The sequence below is a fragment of the Hemicordylus capensis genome, chromosome 4 (assembly GCF_027244095.1).
Source record: "Hemicordylus capensis ecotype Gifberg chromosome 4, rHemCap1.1.pri, whole genome shotgun sequence".
Taxonomy (NCBI): Eukaryota; Metazoa; Chordata; class Lepidosauria; order Squamata; family Cordylidae; genus Hemicordylus; species Hemicordylus capensis.
The window spans coordinates 148627858-148648227 of record NC_069660.1 but is presented as its reverse complement, the minus strand read 5'-3'; the positions used below and the strand labels follow the sequence as shown (position 1 = coordinate 148648227).

Genomic DNA, 20370 nt, shown 5'->3' with positions numbered 1-20370 from the left:
TGCCGACGTAGGACACAGCCTCCGGATATCCAGACCTTTTGCACAAAGAAGAGTGAGCTGAGGAGAACAAAAAAGCACCCAACAATCTTCTTGTTCTCCATCTTGATACAGACCATTGTGTAAAAAATTCAGACAAATTCTGTTCAGTTACAGCAAGCCATAAACACAGACTGCTGTAAAACACTCCTCCAGAGGTAATGGTCTTTAAATGGATTTTTAAAAACACCCACCCACTACTTACAACTCTGACTACGTCAACTGCTCTTAACTACTGCCAGATTTAAGGAGAAGAAATAAAAGCTGGGAAGGGTAATTCATAATTACCCTAAAGTCTCATAGCTCTGCTGAAAAGGAACAATCTAAAAGCAAGTTGCCAAGTACACAGGCATCACAACTATTTAGGGAGTATAGAGACTTGGATACAGATGGCAAACAATAAGTTTGTTGAGATGTCTCCAAAGGACTGAGGGGATTCTGCACCTGTACTGGTGGTCCCAGTTCCTGTGGTGGAGCAGGAACAGCGTGAATAGTGAGTCGTGGCGGTAATGGATGGGGTCGAGGTGGACGTGGTGTCTGTCTCTCTGAAGCAGATGTTGGCTGCTGCTCTCTAGGGCTTTCCTGAGAGAAGGTAGACTCTGCTGCACCTGCACTCCCTTCACCTTATGAAAAAACATGAATTTGGAAAATAACATTTGTAATCCAAAACATTTCAAGTCAGAATAAGTTGACATTTTTCAATGCTCTAACTCCTTCTCATTTCTACTCTGTAACTCCTGCCATCAATTTAATTTTAATGCCCTCTTGACTGTGGGCTTCCAGCGGCATCTGGTGGGCCACTGTGTGAAACAGGATGCTGGACTAGATGGGCCTTGGGCCTGGTCCAGCAGGGCCATTCTTATGTTCTTTATAGGTAAAGTGTGCCGTTGAGTTGATTTCGACTCTTGGTGCCCACAGAGCCCTGTGGTATTCTTTGGTAGAATACAGGAGGGGTTTACTATTGCCTCCTCCCACACAGTCTGAGAGGATGCCTTTCAGCATCTTCCTATATCGCTGCTGCCTTATATAGTACCAGCAGGGATTTGAACCGGCAACCTTCTGCTTGTTGGTCAAGCATTTCCCTGCTGCACCACTTAAGGTCAAAAATGTAAGCTGAGAAAAGGAGAATGTATTGTCTAACAGGACATGAATGATGGTAAACATTGATGAATTGGATGACACTCAAGTGCAAAAAGTCTATTATTTCAAACAGAATCTTCTGTGCTCAATCACTTTAAAATGATTTTAAAATATTTTTCTTAAAATCAAATCCTGCTGCATGTTACTTCTCATGAAAGATCTCACAAAGTTAGTCATACCACAGTTTTGAGAGTCAGCTGCTCTCTGGCTGCTTTCACCCCCAACATTGCTCTCTTCTGTTTCTGTACCAGGATCCATTCCATCAGCACCCTAAAGCACACAAATTCAAGATTCATTGGCAATCTGAGGAAAAGTGCAAACTGTATATATTTTGCCAAAAAGGAAAAGAAAAAAAGCTGTCATTTCTTTCAAACTTTTAATGATCTCCTTTTACTACAAACATTTTCTGCCTACCGGGCGCACGCATTGGTGTTTTGAACCAATTGGTTAGTTATCAATCTTCATTCCCTATTAACATGAATGGATACACTACATTTTCCACTGATTTTGAAGTATATAGTTTCCTCATGATCAAAATAGATGTACTGTCACTTATGGAACAAGGAAGACTTTAAAATTATTTCTAATTTAATACAATTGGATTTAAACACACACACACACACTCTAAAAAGTAGTGGACTCCATTAGTATCAAACATAGCATTTTTAATTAGTTGGGCTTACTTGTAATTTAATTGGGCTAACTTGTGAACCATCTAACTGTTTTGAACCAAACTTGCTACAGCTGTAGGGACACATAGGGATGCCCTAATAGCATGGTGTGTGATGATGTCATCCACTCCAATTCTGTTGCAGTGAGTGACACACAGGGACACCTCAATGGCATAGTTTGTGTTGATGTCATCCACATCGATTCAAGAAGGCAGAACCATACACCTTTGAGGCGCAAGTGAGCTAACTTGCGAACCGCTTAACTGATTTGAATCAAATTTGCTACAGCAGTAGGGACACATAGGGACACCTCAACAGCAAAGATTGTGATGATGTCATCCACCCCAATCCAAGATGGCGGACATTTTTGAGGCGCAAATGCACTAACTTGAAGTATAATTGATTTGGACCAAATTTGGTAATATTGTAGTGAGTGATGCACAGGGACACTTCAATGGTGTAGTTTGTAATGATGTCATCCACCCCGATCCAAGATGGCAGACGCATGAACATTTGAGATGCAAGAGATCTAGCTTATGAACCTCAATTTTAACCAATTTTAGTCCAGTTGTAGAGACAGAGAAAGGAAAGTAGGCTGATTAGTTCTCACTAGAACAACTTGTTGCTATTCTTACCTCAGCATCGTCTGCTTCATATGCGTCATTACCATCAACACTCCCAGTGCCCTCATTACTATCTTCACCTTCATCACCCATTCCTGTGTCTTCATCATCGTCATCTTCATCATCCTCTTCCTCATCTTCATATTCCTATGAGAACATTATTTTATTAGAGCATTGGGAGAAAACAGACTAATATTGATTTGATTTGTAACTAGAATAAAAAGATTATACTAAAGATTAAGAGCACTCATAATTGCAAAAATTTGCTACATGTGTAAAAAGGAGAAGAGGTAATCAAAAGACAAAAACGGAGCATTGCATACTTACCGTGAAAGCTTCTTCTTGCTGCTGGATTTGAGGACATCTCTAGTGGATTATCCTTCCCATGTGCTCCAGAGGTATGACTATGTAAATTAAGTCAAAAGTCTTTAAGAGCCTGGGAAGGATCACCCCTCCTAGTTCTGTTAGGAAAAGCTAGAAGAGTAGACAGCAAGCAACATGTATAGTTTCAGAAGGAACACATATAGCATAATGGAAAACAGAAAGCAGTACAAAAGTATCCATTCTCTGGAGTAGTCCAGGACACAGACTGGGTAGGCCAAGATGTCCTCAAATCTAGCAGCAAGAAGAAGCCTTCATTTACCAATGAAACACTGGTAAATAACCAATGTTCCATCCTCTGCTGTTCAGCAAGGACATCTCTTCTGCCATATTCTACTTGGGCAGAAGCATATGAGTCTATCTTGTAGTGCTTGGTAAACATCAAAGGAAACTTCCATGTGGGGGCTCTGCAAATTTCCTGAAGAGGGGCGTTTGCAGAGAAGGCTACCACTGTAGTTGCCTCTCTAGTAGAATGTGCATGAATGCAAGTAGGGGAATGAAGGTTTTGTATCTCATATGCTAGGGTGATCCACCTGGCAATGGTGGAACCAGTGGTCCAATACTGCCAGATTGAGAAGTTCGAAGAACTAGTGGCCTTCAGAAGGGGGCTATTAGGATCACTAGTGCCTGGAGAAGACGAATGTTCCTGAGAATGTGAATGAGTACAAGGACTGCATAGAATAGGTCCCTGGGCTGAGCCGACAGTGCATCAACTGCTTCTGCGTCTTCCAATGGGAACTGGGAGAAGAACCTGGACAGCTTGGTGTTTTGTGGAGTTGCCAACAGATCCACCTGAGGAGTCCCGAAGTGTTGTATGAGGAGTTGGAATGCTTGGTATTTTAGGAACCTTTTCCCCAGAACCTCTTTGTGGCTGAGCCAATTGGCTAAGGAGTTGAGATTGGACGAGATGCATGATGATCGATGCCAGGTGTTTTCCCGCCCAATGGAGGAGGACTGATTCACAATGCAGGGGCTTGGATCTGGTGCCCCCCTGGTGATTGACATGCACTTTTGCTGTGGCGGTGTTGGTATGTATGATGACATGTTGGTGAGCACGGACGTGCTGGAACGCTAGGAGCACAAAGCAAATTGCCCAGAATTCTAGGCAGTTGATACTGTGGACTTGCTCCTGTTGAATCCACTTGCCTTGGGCTGATAAGTGAAGGCAATGGGCTCCCCACCCCAGTTTGCTGGCATCTGTGGTGACTCTTTGCCTCATTGATCAGAAAGCCGTGATTGGTCAGAGTCCAGAGAGTCATTTGGAGATCTGTATGAGCAGGTTGAAACATGGGAGATCAGAGCGGGAGATCATCTAAGTTGCCGAAGATCTGCACATCCTTCAGACATAGGTGGGCAACTAAAAGTGCTAATATTGTTGTGAATATTCAGGATGCTGCGGACAGTAGAAAAGGGAGTGCCATGTACCAATAATGTACACCTGCATATTTGAATCTCAGAAGGCGGTGACTGAGTAGGTGTATGGGAACATGAAGGTAGGCTTCTATCAGATTGTCTGATGTCATGATGTCAAGGTGATGGAGCAACTCTGCGACTGACCGGAGGATCTCCATTCAGAACATTTTGTGCTTGATGAACTTGTTTAAGAATTTGAGGTCTGTACAGCTCTGAATGAACCCTCCTTTTTGAGGACTGTGAACAAGATAAAGGAAACACCCTCCCCCTGCTGCCAGGTAGCACCTGTTCTATGGAGTTTATGGCAAGAAGATGAAGAACGGCTGATGGCAGGCTGCAGTATTTGGTAGGCAAGCGAGATACCAGGGTCAAAAAGAGCCAGTTGGGATGGCAGTATGTAGCCAGCGTGGTGTAGTGGTTAGAGTGCTTGACTAGGACCGGGGAGACCCAAGTTCAAATCCCCATTTAGCCATAAAACTAGCTGGATGACTCTGGGCCAGTCACTTCTCTTTCAGCCTAACCTACTTCACAGGGTTATTATGAAAGATAAACTCAAGTATGTAGTACACCGCTCTGGGCTCCTTAGAAGAAGAGCGGGATATAAATGTTAAATAATAATAACTAGCTGAACATCTGTGCGGTAGTTCACTTCCTTTTCGGGGTTAGTTGGGAGAATTTGTTTGGCTGGTCCTCCCGCGCCTCTCTCGCTCGCGCCCTCTCCCCCTCCCCCCACGCCTCTTGCGCTCGCGCCCTCTCTCCCCCACCCCCGCCTCTCTCACTCGCGCCATCTCCCCCTCCCCCCTCGCTCGCGCCCTCTCTCCCCCACCCCTGCACCTCCCTCGCTCACTCCCTCCCCCTCCCCCCGCGCCTCTCCTGCTCGCGCCCTCTCCCCCTCCCCATGCCTCTCCCGCTCGCGCCCTCCCCCCGCGCCCCTCCCGCTCACGCCCTCCCTCCCCCTCCCCTGCACCCCTCCCGCTCGCACCATCCCTCCCCCTCCCCCGCACCCCTCTCGCTGGCGCCCTCCCTCCCCCGCGCCACTCTCGCTCGCGCCCTCCCTCCCCTACGCCCCTCTCAGTCGCGCCCTCTCTCCCCCTCCCCCGCGCCCCTCTCGCTCGCGCCCTCTCTCCCCCTCCCCCGCGCCCCTCTCACTCGCGCCCTCTCTCCCCTCGCCCCGCGCCTCTCTACCCCTCCCCCCCGCGCGCCTCTAACGAGTGGTGGCCCAGAGCGAGTGGTGGCGTAGTGCACATAGGGTGCCAACCACCCCCATGGGTTTCTAACCCATGGCGTACAAATGAGATTTTCAATGAGACACCATGAATCCACTCTAATATGCTATCATAGAATCCACAATTTACCTCAGAAACAACAGAACCCTGTACCCCATGGGTTAGAAACCCATGGGGGTGGTTGGCACCCTATGTGCACTACACCACCACTCGCTCTGGGCCACCCCAGCACCCCCTATGTGCACTTATGGGGCTGCTGAAAGCTCCATTATAACTTATTATGAGGAAAAACCTCAAAGACGCGTAAACTTCAACAATTAACCAAAAATCAGCCCCCTGCCCAAATCCTTTGAAAAAATTCAGGTAGCTTCCTTGTCCACCCTAGGAACAACCACACACCACACTCCACTCTACGACACCCCTTTGCCCCCGACGTGAAGCTATACATTTGCTGACACCTCCATGCTTCTTTATGGAGAAAAACCTTAAAAACGCGTAAACTTCAAAAATCACTTAAAAAATCACCCCTTTGCCCAATTCCTTTCAAATTATTCTGATAGCTTCCTTGCCCACCCTAGGAACTACCACCCACCACACTCCACTCTACGACACCCCTTTGCCCCCGACGTGAAGCTATACATTTGCTGCAATCCTAATTATTCTCTATGAGAAATTCAAAAATACTTTTAACAATTCACCAATAATCAGAGGAATGTCCAATTGCGATTTTGGGGATTTCTTGGGATTTTTAGGGTGGTAGGCACCCCTGTCTGTCTACCACCCACCCCGCTTTTGTGCCCATAGGTGCTCCACAATAGGGGATATGGACTGGTTCAGGTCCCATTATACTCTATGAGAAAAATAATTTAAAATATTTCAAATATTCGTAACAAATCCCAGGAGTGTCTGATTGCTTCAGGGTTTGCATGGTTGTTGGCACCCATGGGTGCTCCACAATAAGGAATAATGGCCTGGTTCAAATGCCATTATATCCTATGAGAAAAAAATAAAAATAATTTTCAAAAATTCATTAAAAAAATCATACGAGTGTCCGATTGCTTTGGGGTTTGGGTGACAGGTACCCCTGGGTGCCAGCTACCATCCTACCAATTTTCAGGTGTCCGAACTGATCCGAACCGAACCGAACCAGGGGGTGGTTCGGACCCGGTTCGGATCCGAACCGAGCGAACCGGTTTTGTGCACATCCCTAGTCTCTCCCCCCACGCGCCTCTCTCGCTCGCGCTGTCTCCCCCCTGCACGCCTCTCTCGCTCGTGCCGTCTCTCCCCCCGCGCGCCTCGCGTGCCATCTCTCCCCCCTGCACGCCTCTCTCGCTCGTGCCGTCTCTCCCCCCCCCCCGCACGCCTCTCTCGCTCGCTCTGTCTCCCCCGCCACCTGCCTCTCTCAATCGCTAGAGTCTGCGGCCACCACCGGTCGCCAGGCCAGGCCCGCCAGCGTGGGCCGGCCAATTCTCCTGTTCCCCTCCCCACAAGCCTTCTGCCTCAGTCCCCTCCCCCCCAATCCTTCTGCCCCAGCTTGCTCCCTCCTCCGTTTCCACCTCTTTCTCTCTCTTTCTTTCTCTCTCTCATTCTTGCTCCCACACCCACCTCCGCTTTTTAGCCTGCTTGTGTTTTCCCTGCTGGCCGTTGCCGCATTTATGTGGTGACTGGGGGACTGATAGGTGAAGGTCGCACCCGCTGTTTGTCACCCGGTGCCATTGCCAACCCTGTCAAGGTGGCTGAAGTGTGGGACGGTGAGGCTGGCCCTCAGGTGCTTCTGTATCACCGGTGTTTTGCATCTCTGAGCTAGCCTGGATGGCGACCATGTTGTGGTCCTGTGGTGGAAGTTCCCACCGATCCTGTCATGGCTTGAGAGGTGGTAGTGTTTGGATGAGCGGCACCCACCGAGTTGGAGCAACTGGAGGACGTGGAGCCAAAATTGCCATACAGATTGCTGTTTCCAACTGGAATCTGGAAACAGTGAAAGTAGAAACCCTCTCTGACATGTCCACTGCACTGGGATAATAGCTCCCTTTTCCAACAAAACCTTCACTTTCTCAAAGCTGTCGTTGCTGGCATGAAACATATGCCAGTATAAACTGAAAGAGACTTGAACTCTATTGCATAACCTGTATGGACAATACGTAAAAATAATTCATCGGATGTTCTGTGGTGCCATCCAGATGCATCAAACAGCTTGCCAGTTTGATGGAATTGGCAGGTAGGATGGTGAAAGTTGCAGATGAAGTCAGAACTGGTGGACTGTCCTAAGCATCAAAGATATAGCTTTGAAGGATCTTGTGATTTACTATGTGACCCCTGTGATCATTTCGCCTTTGGCCATAGGGTCTTCATTAGCAAGGCCAGAAGTGCTTCCTGAAATCCCTCCAGTCATTAGACTTGTAGGTCTGTTTCAAACTGCAATAAGGCCGGAACCTAGATGATGAATAAGTTTGTGTAGTGGAAGACATGAGAGACTTCACTGTATATTTAGATTTCTTCTGTTTTTAGGTCTCCTAGCTAAACAGAACCTTGCCATCAAAAGGCAATCCCTCCAACTTTTCTTTCATGTTGTTCTGTAGGTTCGTTGAACAAAGTCATGCATGGCGATGAAGACAGCAGTCGACATTGCCAGAGGCTCAGTTTCAGCCAAATATTTAGCAGTACTCAACTGCTGATGCGTGATGCTGGTGGATTTAATCAAAGTTTCAGTAAAACATTTCTTGATTGCCTGAACACTTCAGGCAATAAAGTTTTTTCATCTTGGTATAAACACTCCCATAAGGAGTGGTGATATTTGGTCATGCAAGCAATATAATTAGCTATGCAAATGAATAGGCAAGAGGTAGAATAAACCTTGTGGCCCATAACCTCAATCTTACAGCCTTCCTTATCGGCCAGAGTAGTATGACGTCAGCCACTTAGAAGAGGTAGCACAGTCAATCACTAATGAGTTAAGAGTTGGATGCTTCACTTGGAATGAGCAATCCTCCTCCAGCACAAGATACAGGCCTTCCAAACCTTTTTGAAGTAGGAGCTGACATTTGCAGCACCTCCCAAGCTGATTGTGCTGCCCTAGATATAACAGGAAGCCCCAGATATAACAGGAAGGGGATGGCCACTAATTGTGCAGAATGTGAGGATGCCAGGATCCTTCACTTCAGTTGTTTGTTTTTATTTCAAGGCTCAAGGCATCAGCCATCTCTGAAATTTGTAGGTAATAAGCATTCAACTCTTCATTTGGGGAAACAGAAGTCCTAGGTTGAACATTCTCCTTTGGTGAAGGGTCAGACGGATGTTCTGTTACCATAGACTCAGCCTTGGAGTAGGAAGAAGAATCGTAGTCATTCTCAGATGAAGGTCTGCTATCCTCAGCTGCATCACAGGCATAATCAGGCAAAGCAGGAGCAACCATATCCCCTTTGGGAGATGTGACTCTGTAGATGCAGTAGCAAGCTCATGAGGTGAAACACTTGTAGGCACCTGTGGCCTCGAAGTAGTAGGTACAGAAGTCTGAGCCTGAGGTAAAGGATGGCCGGTCATAGACGCAGGAGGCCTAAAAAAAGAGGTAACTCGACTGAGCAGCAAACATCCCAGGATCACCAGAGGAAATTGCACATGATGAAATTTTTTCATAGTAGAAGTCTGTTATGCTTTCCACAAATGATACTCCTCATAATCATAAACAAGGCCTGGGGAAGCAGTGCCATGTATTTCCCTATGGACTTCCCAACAAGCAGGAAAATGTGGTGACAGAGCAGTCACAACCCAGTGATGAATCCCACTGAAGAGTACACTTGCATTGAAGCCCAGGCTGAATGAAAGCTTGTCCAGCATCACCACCTTGTAAGGAAGTTGTAGGATGAGTGACAGGACCAGCAGGAAAAAAACCAGGCAGGAGACATAGAGGCATTTCAAGGACGGAGACATTCCCTTCATCCAAATCAGGGTCAACATATAAGCCTTGACTCAGGAACCCTTTAAATGCTGAGGCCAAAGAAGTACTCTTCGTCAAGTTTAAAAGCGAAAAAAGTGTCTTGGTGGACACGGTCCAATGCCTTTTCCTCGCTCTAATGGTGCTCATCAGTCTCAAGGTTGATGGTGTCAGTGTCGACGATACAGGCCGCTGCAGAAACCAGCCCACAGTGTCAAGGGATACCTTCCTTCGATGTTGAGGGAGATCACTGAGGAGCCTCCGCTGTAGGAACTTAAGGAGACTGATAAAGAACAGGAACAGACATCTAGGGTTGATGTCAATCACTCATCAACACCAATGCAAGCTCCATATCCGGCCATGTAGAAGGACTTCCTGGCAGGACGTTGACCTCGATGTCAAGCACTGAAAAGCAGTCTGAGACAGACTGCCGGCAGCAGATCTAAGCACCATAGGTGGCACAATAGCTGATGCTGGGGTAGCCTATCCCAACATGGAAGGCTGGACGGCTATAGGTCAGAGCAGTACTCCTCTCCTTATGCTTCTTTGGTAACAGAGAAAAATGGTGATCATTGTTCGATGCCTTCCTTTTCTTTTTATGCTTTCTATGGTGATGAGAAGATGAGGAGTCCTTTGGCACATCAGTAGGGCACATGAACATCATATCAATAGACGGTGTGCCCGATGTTGAGGGCTTAGACTATGCAGCCACTATAGCCCCCAACATCAACCTCGATGCTGACACAGACATTGAAAGAGAATGCAATCGAGGCATCGGCCTTGGTGGTCAAAGCGTTTGCTCATACAGTGATGCTCGAAGAAGCAGAGCTCAATTTTTCAAAGTTTGTCATGAAAACGAAGTACAGATTTTACGTGAAGTAGTATTATGTTTTTCTCCCAAACATAAAATGCAACTGTTGTCAGTGAATGGGAACTTGCCCCCCAAATCAACACATCTTTTTAAAGTCTTTAGAATCAAATTTGGAAAACAAAGTCAAAAAAGCAGACAAAAACTGACATCCAAAAGCAGAAGAGTAATACAGTTAGTTTAAGGTCACAAAGCCAGAAACAACAGACCAATCACTGTACTCATGAAACCTAACCAAGTAGCAGAAACTGAACAAGCTTAATGCTAAGGCAGTTAGAAATGAACTGAGGAAATGGGGCCCAAACCGCCAAAATAAATGGCCGCACTTAGCACAAGAGGCAGAGCAGGGGCGCCACTAGGAGTTTGTGGAATCCACCTGCGAGGTCCTGTGTAGGCACAGAACCCAGCTTTATGAATGGCGACGGATCATGATCCAGAGCCACATTTCTACTGATATGTACTATGATGGCTAGGGCTAAAGCAAAGTTATCAAGGTGGACCTGGTTAGGAGGGGAAAAATTGAATACTTGCTCTTCTGGTCTATGAGATTTTAGGATGTGCAAGGTAAACTTCCACACTGAGTGCAAAAAACTGCAACCAATATCAAGTAGCACTATGTATCTATGCACAGAAAGACCTGTTTTTCCACAGGCTACGGAGATTAACAGTAACTCATTTAGCACAGATTTTATTTATTTATTTGTTTTTTGAGTGACCAAGGAAACAAATTTTATAATATACATACTGGTTCTCCGTCATTTTCCTCCTCTTCCTCCTCTTCATCATCACTGTCAATGACGATGACATCATCTCTCTTGCCCTGACCATCCTGGGAGGATGATGTGTTCTGTTGATCTGATGACTGAAGATGTCCCAGATCGATTGGGAGGGACTGAGAAGTTTCTTCACTATCTTCCATGGGAGTATATTCCCCCTGTGTAACACCCTTCAAGTCAAGAGAAAAATGAAAGTCAGTGGACTAAACTAAGCTAATAGGAATTCTTTGAAATCAGTGTGCAAAATCTACACGAGTTCCTCAATGTGCCCAGTTTATCATCTCCTGCACATGCCCTGACAAACTTGAGATACACCGTAGTCAGGAGACAGCAGGGTTCTGTGGCTCTGTTCTTCTCACTGCTGTAAATGATTGGGTCAAGTAGGATGCTGTGGGCCTACGGCTCGTCAGGGACTGTTGCAACTGCTCCTCGCAGTTGCAATAGGGTTCCTGGAAGGAGCAAGGCAGTGGCTGGGATTCTCTGTAGCCAATGTGTGGAAGGCTGTGTCAGTGCAGGACTATCTAACTGAATATCCTTTTGCCCTATATGCATACTATACTAAAAGTCTATGTGATTTTCTTACTTTGATGCCCACAGTCTGACATGCTACTTGTCTTTGACTCAAAACACCACGAGACATAATGGGATTTTACTACAGTGATACATAAAAGTGACAGCTGTAAATCACTTGGATTATTTTTAAATTACTGGTGAAACAATGTGTCAATGTGTCAGCTAATATAAAAAGAACCAAGGGCCAAATTCATGTCAGGAAAACAGTAGTGTGCCAATACACTCTCTCTCACACACTCACTTTTTAGCTCTCCCTTGGGGCACATGCATACAAACTTCTCTGAAACCTGTCAAGTCATGCAAAATTGTCTGTCTGGTTAGACAACTCACTTACTTCTCCAATAGAATCCTGTGAATCCTGATTGCAAGTTTGAGCTTCTAGTTCTCCATCTGTGCTCTCTTCTGCAGTTACCTCCTCCTGAAATATTACATTAACTAATATTACATTAACTAAGTAATATTACATTACACTCACTGAAGTTAAAGATTATGAAGTGAACAGTACTTTTCAGTGGAATTGCCTCAGTGTTTAGTTGACAGACATCAAGTGATCTGTTTGCATGTGTTAAGCTAGCCCTTTATGTTAAACGAGAAAGTAAGTTTCACTCCTTCAATAAAGAAATCCATTCCCTTGAAATTAAAAATATGTCAGAATGTCATTCAAAACTATTCTTGAGCCTCTCAGACAAATATCATTGCCTTATACTTGGGAGACCATTACAGAACATTATATTCATGACATGCATTTTAGGTGAACCAAAAGTTTTTGAGATGTTAATAAATATTGTAAGTTTATCCTGTGATGGCTTATTTAAGTAAGAAAAATTCATTTGTGAACCTGTCTTGAAAGAGAAAATGCACTGTGATTTTCAACATTTCTAATGGATTCAGCAGAAAGCTCCATACATCATGGAAGTATTATGGCTTTTTCCATCCTGAAGGATGAGAAGCCTGCTGACAAATCCAGGCAGAAGAGTTCCCATAAGACAGTAGGCCACACTGGAGTTAAAGGACAGCAAAGGTATACTGTCAAATTTGTCAAAGGCAGTCCTATTTAGGGAGCGTTAAAACAGTTTGCTTACCTGTAACAGATGATCTGGAGTGGTTCCATACTGAATGAAGGGACGCCCAACCGCCGCTAGAGAGTACTGCAGTCATGTGCAATCGGCGGTTGCAGGCGTCACGAAGAGCTAACGAATTCTGCCTGAAGCTGATCTGCGCAGGTGCAGAACCCCACACTACTTATGAATGTTGGAACCACTATCCAGATCAGCAGGCTACAAGAGCAAAGTCACCATCACTAAGGCCATGTCTGCTGCAAGCAGAAAGGGTCGCAGCTGGTGCACTAGCCAAAGCTGAGCAACGGCACTCCTGGCCACAGTTGAGCTTCCAGAAACAGCTAATCCAGGAGAACCTCTCAAACTGCATACCTGTTCTTTTAGGGAAAATGCAACCCCACGCAAGATGGGCTGGATAACCCATCCAGACCAGTAGAACCTTCAACCAGCAAGACCTCCATTTTATCTATTTCAGCTTGTTCCCCTTACCCAGGCCAAAACTGCCTCCAAACACCTATTCAGAAGTTGTACTGTTTCCCTAGAATTAGAAGTTAGAAATGCAAGGTAAAGCTGTGTATTTTTATATGGATGACATCTCAGCCTAAACCTCAAGATAACCTCTGCTAGCAATGTCATGAAGATGTTAATTTAGAATTTTTAAAGGATAGCATTCTGAGATAAATGAAGCTTCATCATCAGTTAGTCTAGCAACCAAATACAACTAAATAAGCAGCATTATTTTCATTCTTACAAACCTCTGGTCCAACTCTCTGCACACTTCTCATTTTCTTTGTAACAGGCATATCAACCATTTCTTCTGGAATTTGTTCTGAATTTTCTACTGTGCTATCATCTTCTTCCTCCCGTGGACGTTTGGGTAAAGACGAACTTGGTGTTGCTGAAACTTAAGGAGAACATTGCCTTATATTTAAAAACCGCCAACAGATTACGTATAACAAGCAGATACGTAGTGTTCTTCCCACAGAAGCTCAGTTAGCCAGATAATTAATGCCCTTCATTTGCATCCAGGAAATTAAACCAACCTGTGCCAAAAACCGCTGTTGATGTAGAAGGTCTTTCAGGCTGTGAGCTCTGTACAACCTCCAAAATAGTTGGGGAGGGTTCTTGAGCAGCTGGTTCTATCTGAGGATGGCTCTGTTGAGTGGGCTGTACAAAAGCTGTAGCTTGAGTTTGCTGCTGTACAGTCAAGATGGGCTGGGAGAGAGATGTCTGAACATTGGGGCTTGTGGAGCGCACAGATCCACTCGTGCTTCCAAAGACTGGAACATGTTCAACTGGTCCTTCTGACTGCATGGCTAAAATGAAGTTAAAAGCTAGTTAGCTTCACATAACGTTAATGTTCAACCTTCTTTTATAAAGAAGAAGAAGAAAGAGAAAGACATGTTCTTGGAACTTAGGTAATGCTTAACTCTAATATATTCCATCTTACTTTCCATTAAAATAAATGCAATGGTGTGGCCAAGAGAAGTAGGTCAATAGCACTCTGCATTTACATCAAATGTCCATCCAGTTCCAATCCACTTGGAGAGGGATTCAGTTCATGCTGCCTATTCCAGCTTTAGGCAGTTGACCAAAGAGGCAATTTATGCAGCACTGATGGTCATATTGGATAGCAAATCAAGAATGGAAGGACAAGGAATTTCAGCTTGCTACAGTTTCTCTTCTCCTCTGAAATTTTTGGAGTTGCTTTTCAAAATTGGATTTTTGTACCTATGCTATCAATTTTCCTTTTGCAGAGAAAGTGATAGCAGAGATTCTCAGGATTTAACAAGAGCACACAAGCTGCATAACATTATTGCGTGATGCCGATGTGCTTGATTTAGAAATCCCTTAAACACTAGATCAAGTAAAGTGAGCATCTCATCCCATGATTTATCTTCACAATACCCCAATTCTTAGTAGTTGTAATAGCTTCTTTACCTATTCAATGGCCTCAGGAATAGCACAGGATTTTTAGGCAAGATGCCCTTTGATCAGAAACTTACCTTCCTGAGTTTCCACCTGTGTTGTTGGCATGACTGTGGCTGTTGGCGTAGTTGTAGGATTTGTTACTGTAGCAGGAGTGACCATTGGACGGATACTGGCTCTTGGAGTAGATTTGTTCCCAGCTATTGCAGCAGCTGTCACTTTGCTTGGGGTAGACACAACAGGCGTCGGTTTGATGTTGGCAGTTGGCGGATCTGAAGTACTAGCACTAGAAATAACCCAACAATAAACTGTAATTTTAAAGCACATCAAACTGGCTGCAATATAGCTTGTCTATTTTAGATACTTCTATACTGCTATAGTGGTCTTTATGTATAAAACATAAGCTGTCAATGGCTGTCCTTTCTCAGCTTTCTTGGGGCCAGTTTCTTTTTATAGAACATAGTGGGAACATACAACCTATTTTATCTATTACATTGGCTCTCTGGTACAAAGAGCTATTTGGGGGGAACACCACTCATGTAACGGAAAAGCTACAATTCTTTCTAAAGTATATTCAGAACAACCCTGTCAAAGAAGGTTGTGGTGCATATAGAAGCCGTTTGGAAATAATTGACTAGAGTATAAATACATTTGTAAAATAAGACTGGGGGGGAAACTCACATTCCTCTGTCACCTGCAGCAGGAGTTGATTTAAGGGTGATCTGTCTCTGCTGTTCTGGAGCCTAAAAGAATCCAATGCTTCTATAAGCCACATGAGCCAAAATTTCACAACTGCTATTCTTAAAAAAAAAACACATGTTTACATTCTACTGAATTATTATATCTTGGGTCCTGCCCATTACAGTGTTGTTAGCATAGGTACTGAGACAATGTCTGATCTATTGACTTTACTGAAATTGTTAATCACCAGAGTCAAATGGTGGGATAAAATCTCTTTTATATCATAGGCTCATACAAAATATTAGTCAGTAAAAAGGAAACAGATGAATTTGCCGTCTTAAGCCGGCTGTCTTAGCCTAGCAGCTGTGACCCTCTCCCCCTAATGTATCCAATAATAGGAGTAATAGTAGAGAAGTAAGAAAGGATTTGAAGAGTGACAACCAATGGCCAATGGAGACTTGAGACCTGTCTTACAATATTAGAGTTCCACATACAATCATCCCTCGCCAATCGCTAGGGTTCCATTCTGGCAAAACCTTGCCGTTGGCAAATTCGTAGTTAGCAAGACATTATTCTATGGGAAACAGCAGATTAGGGGAACCATGACTGCAAAAAGACATAAAAATAAAGGAAAAAATACCGCCGCCCCCCCCGCTAAATCAAATCACAAAAAATCCTGCAATGTCACCAAGAAGAACGAGCAGATCAAACCTCTGGAAATTTTTTGAAACACACCGCTCCTCCCCCCCCCCCCGCTCAAATCAGTCAAAGGCATTTTAAACTGGCAAGGTCAGCAAGAGGAATAAGCAGATCGAACCTCTGAACCCCACAAAATCGTTGGGGAACCCCCTCCCCCACTAAAAACCCTTGCCAACCACGGATACTCGGGCTGCAGTTGGCAAGACCTGTCACAATTTCCTGTTCGCATATACTCAAAACCGCGGTTGGTAAAACCGTGGTTGGCAAGGGATGGCTGTATACTGTACCTTATTGGTAGATTCTGGAGGCTCATCTCGCTGTTCATGGTGCCTCTCTTGCTGCTCTCGAAGCTCTCTCTCAAGGCGGCAAATACGGCCTTCGTACTGAGATTTAAGTGCACTCATCCGCACTTCTAACTCAGTCTTCTGCTCTTCCAGTGCACTGCTCTTCTGTTTCCACTCCTCATTTTCTTTAGTGAGTTGTTCTTTTGTCCCTAAATTAAAGGAACAAAGAATCTTTGCTTACCAAACTACCTCACAGAGCCTGGGAGCAGATTTCTTCATGTTACTCTCCACTCCCTCTGCCTGCACTAGAATGGGTTCTTCCTCCTTTTCCTGCCCAGGAGGTAAGGGTCAGTTCAAATCTGCACTCTTCAAAGAGCTGCACCATCCAGTTCTAGTGGTCTGCAGAACTTCTACCAAGAGAGCAGGATCTACTACAGCACCAGAGCTCTGGCCTACTCAGTGAACTAGCACAGCCACTTTGCTCCTCCTCTAGTTCCAAAACCTAGCTTGGGGTCTACACCCAGCAGACTCCTACAAGCTGAACTATACCCATAAGCCCTGCTGTGAGAATAGGCTTTCAGCTCTCTTTCTCCCGAGAAAGAATGTGTCATCTAATGCATGGACATCAAGCCTTCCCATATGCAGGACCAATTCCTTCACTATGCATAGCCCTTGATCATCTGGACAGGGCTAACACAAAAAGTTAAGGATGGAATGTTTAGAGCTGGTCGGGGCGGGGGAGTTAAGAATGGATTTTATGAAACTGATGCAGTGGGCACTTGCTTTTGAAAGGTTATGTCTCAATAAGGTAGATTTTAAGACGTGACAGGATTCTCTGATTGCCGCAACAGAGTAAAAATCACCAAGTTCTGGAACTCAAACTTAAGGCAACTCACCTGCTAACTGTGCAATCCTCTGCTTAGCAGCCAGAAGGGTCTTCTTAGTCTTTTCCTCCTTTTCAGCAACCTGCTGCCTGAGTTGTTCTTCCTGTGCTGTTTTTTCCTGCAAATCTTGATGGAGGCGAGAAACCTCTGACTGCAGCTGGGCTACCTGTTCCTGAAGATTTTTTATTTCAGTTTCCTTCTCTCCTAGAGTCTACAGAAAGCAGATCATTGAAGGGTTACTTTCAACAGCTAGTGGATTTCTAAAACAGTGTGAATTCCTCATGTGAAGCTCCAACATACTCCAAGGATCTTAAGACCATAGAGTAGTTTAGCTAGCCCAGGGGTTCCCAACCTGTGGTACTCCAGATGTCGCTGAACTACAACTCCCATTATCCCCAGCTACAATTCAATGTGGCTGGGGATGATGTGAGTTGTAGTTCAGCAACATCGGGAGTACTTCGGTTGGGAGCCCCTGGGCTAGGATATTACATTATATATCTGGCTGCCTTCCTCTTAAGACACATCTTTTTTCCCCCTTTTTAAAAAAGGCTTTTAGTTAAAAATTCTAGATTGTTTTAATTTATTGTTGGTTGTTTTTCATTGTATGTAAACTGCTGGGGGATGTCTATATCAGGTGGTTTATAAAAATAAACAAGTACATTGACTAATATATTACACCAGTGCAGTTTCTCCTGTGGCACTTAGGAATTAATTTCTGTGGCAACTTTCACCACTCTCTATATTCATATCTTGTTCTTGCCCCAAGGAACTCATACATTGAGTTAGCTAATTTTATCCTGACAACAGCCTTCTGCGGAAGGCTTAGTCAAGCTTCACAACCAAGCAGGGATCTGAACTAAAATCTCCACGGTCCATATACAACAGCCTGCTTCTGATTTGCTAGGAAGTGAATTATTCAAACAATGCAACAGGTATATACGCACTTCACAAACGTGCATAAATATGTGTGCTCTCTCTCGCTCTCTCTCACCTTTTGTAAATTTTCAATCTGTCCTTCTAGGGTTTTTATCTTTGCCTCAGCTTGGGACAGAGCCTCCTTCGCCTCTTGAACGTCCTTGTCTGAAGCACGCTGCTCTTGTTCTTCCACAGAAGATCGAGTTGATGCCTCCGCAACCACCTAAAATTGGACAGTTACTATCAAAGTTCTGTGCTACAGAAATTTATCAGTTTTAGAACACGGCTAACTACAGGCCGTGTACACTCCTCACACACATTGTCCAGCCTTCCCACACCACAGCTGTGGAGGTGAACTACAACAAACCAGGACAAAGCCTAGCAACCTGAGAGCCATGGTTCTTTTGACTGAGGCATCGAACATCCCAGGCTCTCCACATAGGCTAGTCATTTTTCAGAAGCCAGAAGAGATGTTTTCAGCATGCAACACTGCAGTACTTTAGTCTATAAATATTGTACATTTTTTTAGTAGTTTGAAATCAAATCATCAAACTGGTGTATATTACATTCATTTTTGTTATGTAGGCATGAATCAGACACCATTATTAAAATACAAACTCAGTAACTGAGTGCAAATCTAAAACATAGCAGTTATTACAAAAAGCTGATTTGTTTTAGCTATTTGGGTTCTGCCTTTCCTTGTTAAATTATGCGTAAGGAGAGGAATGTGCAAATTGCCAGTTCAACTGTTTTCCCTGTAAAAGGCTAAATCTGACCTTGTCATGCTGTGCTTTCAGCTCTTCATACTGAGTCTTGTATCTGCGTCCAATTTTCTTGACTTGTGTTATGGTTCTAACTTTATCTTGGATGTCAGCAACTTTCACGTCTAACTCTTTCTGAAGTCCTTCCTTCTCAGCTTTTATTTTTGTAAGGTCTTCTCGGAGTGTCTGGACCAGATTCTGGCTTGTAGTCAGCGATGCATTTGACCTGAACATAAAAGAAAAATTATCCACACAGCAGAAATGCACACATCTACAAGGATTACACTGACAAGCTACAGTGTTCTGAATCCACATAAGCAAATCTTGCCAAACAAGTCTTGGGTGCTTAGACAAACAATGTTTCTATCACCAAGCAAGAAGTGTTTCTGTCACTATGAGCCCCATTGCAATCATCCGGAGAGGCTTGTCTGCAGTTGCCACCAGCTCATCCAATGGCTACACAGGGACAGGCCTTCTCTGTTGCCACTGTGAGACTCTGGAAATTGCTCCCTGCTGCAATAAGAGCCTCCCTATATCTGACAACTTTTTAAAAGTCTCCAAAGACATTTTTTCACCCAAGCTTTTTAACTAGACTTGTGATTTTAAATTGTTTCAAGGTTTTAATTGCTGTTTTAATTTGTTTAATTGTTTATGTTGCTGTAAAGCTAAGCCACCCAGAGATGGAAGTTTGGGGCATTGCACAAATATAATAAATAGATATGACCAATTTATTCAATGTCTCCCAGATTGAAAGACATTCTTATAATTTACCTTGCATTTTCTGCTTTAAGTCTGCCTATTTCTTCACTCATCTGCTGTATACGTTTGGTGTTCACTTCCTTCTCTGAAAGAAGCTTCCGATATTCTTCAACATCTGTATCTTTTTGTTGGCTCAATAAATGCTGGAAAAGGATATAAGTAGATTTGAATCTGGATACTATTACTGCAAATTTCAGGTTTACAGAGCCCAAGCATATTAAAGACTGTAGTGCAATATAAAAGAGGATTCTAACGGAGCATTAGCCAAAACTAACCTGTTTGGATTGAGAAATCTGAGCACCAAAAAGGTTCTTTTTGCAAGCTAAAAACAATATCAGAAGCAGGAATGCAGAAGCTTCAGGATCTGAATTCATGGACTGGGACCCAAAGGCACATGCAAGAGTCAACATCTATCCCAGTGATATTCCCCACCACCCGTCATACCAAAAACTGCTCTTAAAACTCCACTCCATCTCAAAAACAGTTTGCCAGGCAGTGGAAAAACACAGGAGGACTGAACTGCAGTTGGGGGCTAAGAAAGCAGCTTAATTCACACTGAGAAAAAGGGGAACATACATAACTCTGGGCACACCAACACATGCTCATCTTTCTATGAGCATGATTCACTCTCCAGACCTCCTACTTGCACACTTAACTTTATGTACAGAGTACTACACACCATTTAACCTTGTTACCTTTTCTATAAAGCTTTGAACACTTCTCTTCCTAGCCTTATTCATTCCTAAGCAGATGCAATACCAG

General features: G+C 44.2%; 1 protein-coding gene across 4 annotated transcripts in view; it reads right to left on the bottom strand.

Moving 5' to 3' along the window:
* Nucleotides 1-20370, bottom strand: part of TPR (translocated promoter region, nuclear basket protein) — a 102882-nt gene that overhangs the window by 17318 nt on the left and 65194 nt on the right. For all 4 annotated transcript variants that reach the window (XM_053250869.1, XM_053250868.1, XM_053250871.1 and 1 more), the window contains exons 30-43: nt 19621-19751; nt 18865-19075; nt 18165-18311; nt 17186-17384; nt 16293-16498; nt 15307-15368; nt 14703-14911; nt 13740-14012; nt 13452-13600; nt 11973-12056; nt 11035-11235; nt 2483-2617; nt 1356-1446; nt 481-659 (exon numbers count right to left, since the gene is read on the bottom strand). In XM_053250869.1, the coding sequence (XP_053106844.1) occupies nt 481-659; nt 1356-1446; nt 2483-2617; nt 11035-11235; nt 11973-12056; nt 13452-13600; nt 13740-14012; nt 14703-14911; nt 15307-15368; nt 16293-16498; nt 17186-17384; nt 18165-18311; nt 18865-19075; nt 19621-19751 (2277 nt within the window). The remainder of the gene's footprint in view (nt 1-480; nt 660-1355; nt 1447-2482; nt 2618-11034; nt 11236-11972; nt 12057-13451; nt 13601-13739; nt 14013-14702; nt 14912-15306; nt 15369-16292; nt 16499-17185; nt 17385-18164; nt 18312-18864; nt 19076-19620; nt 19752-20370) is intronic.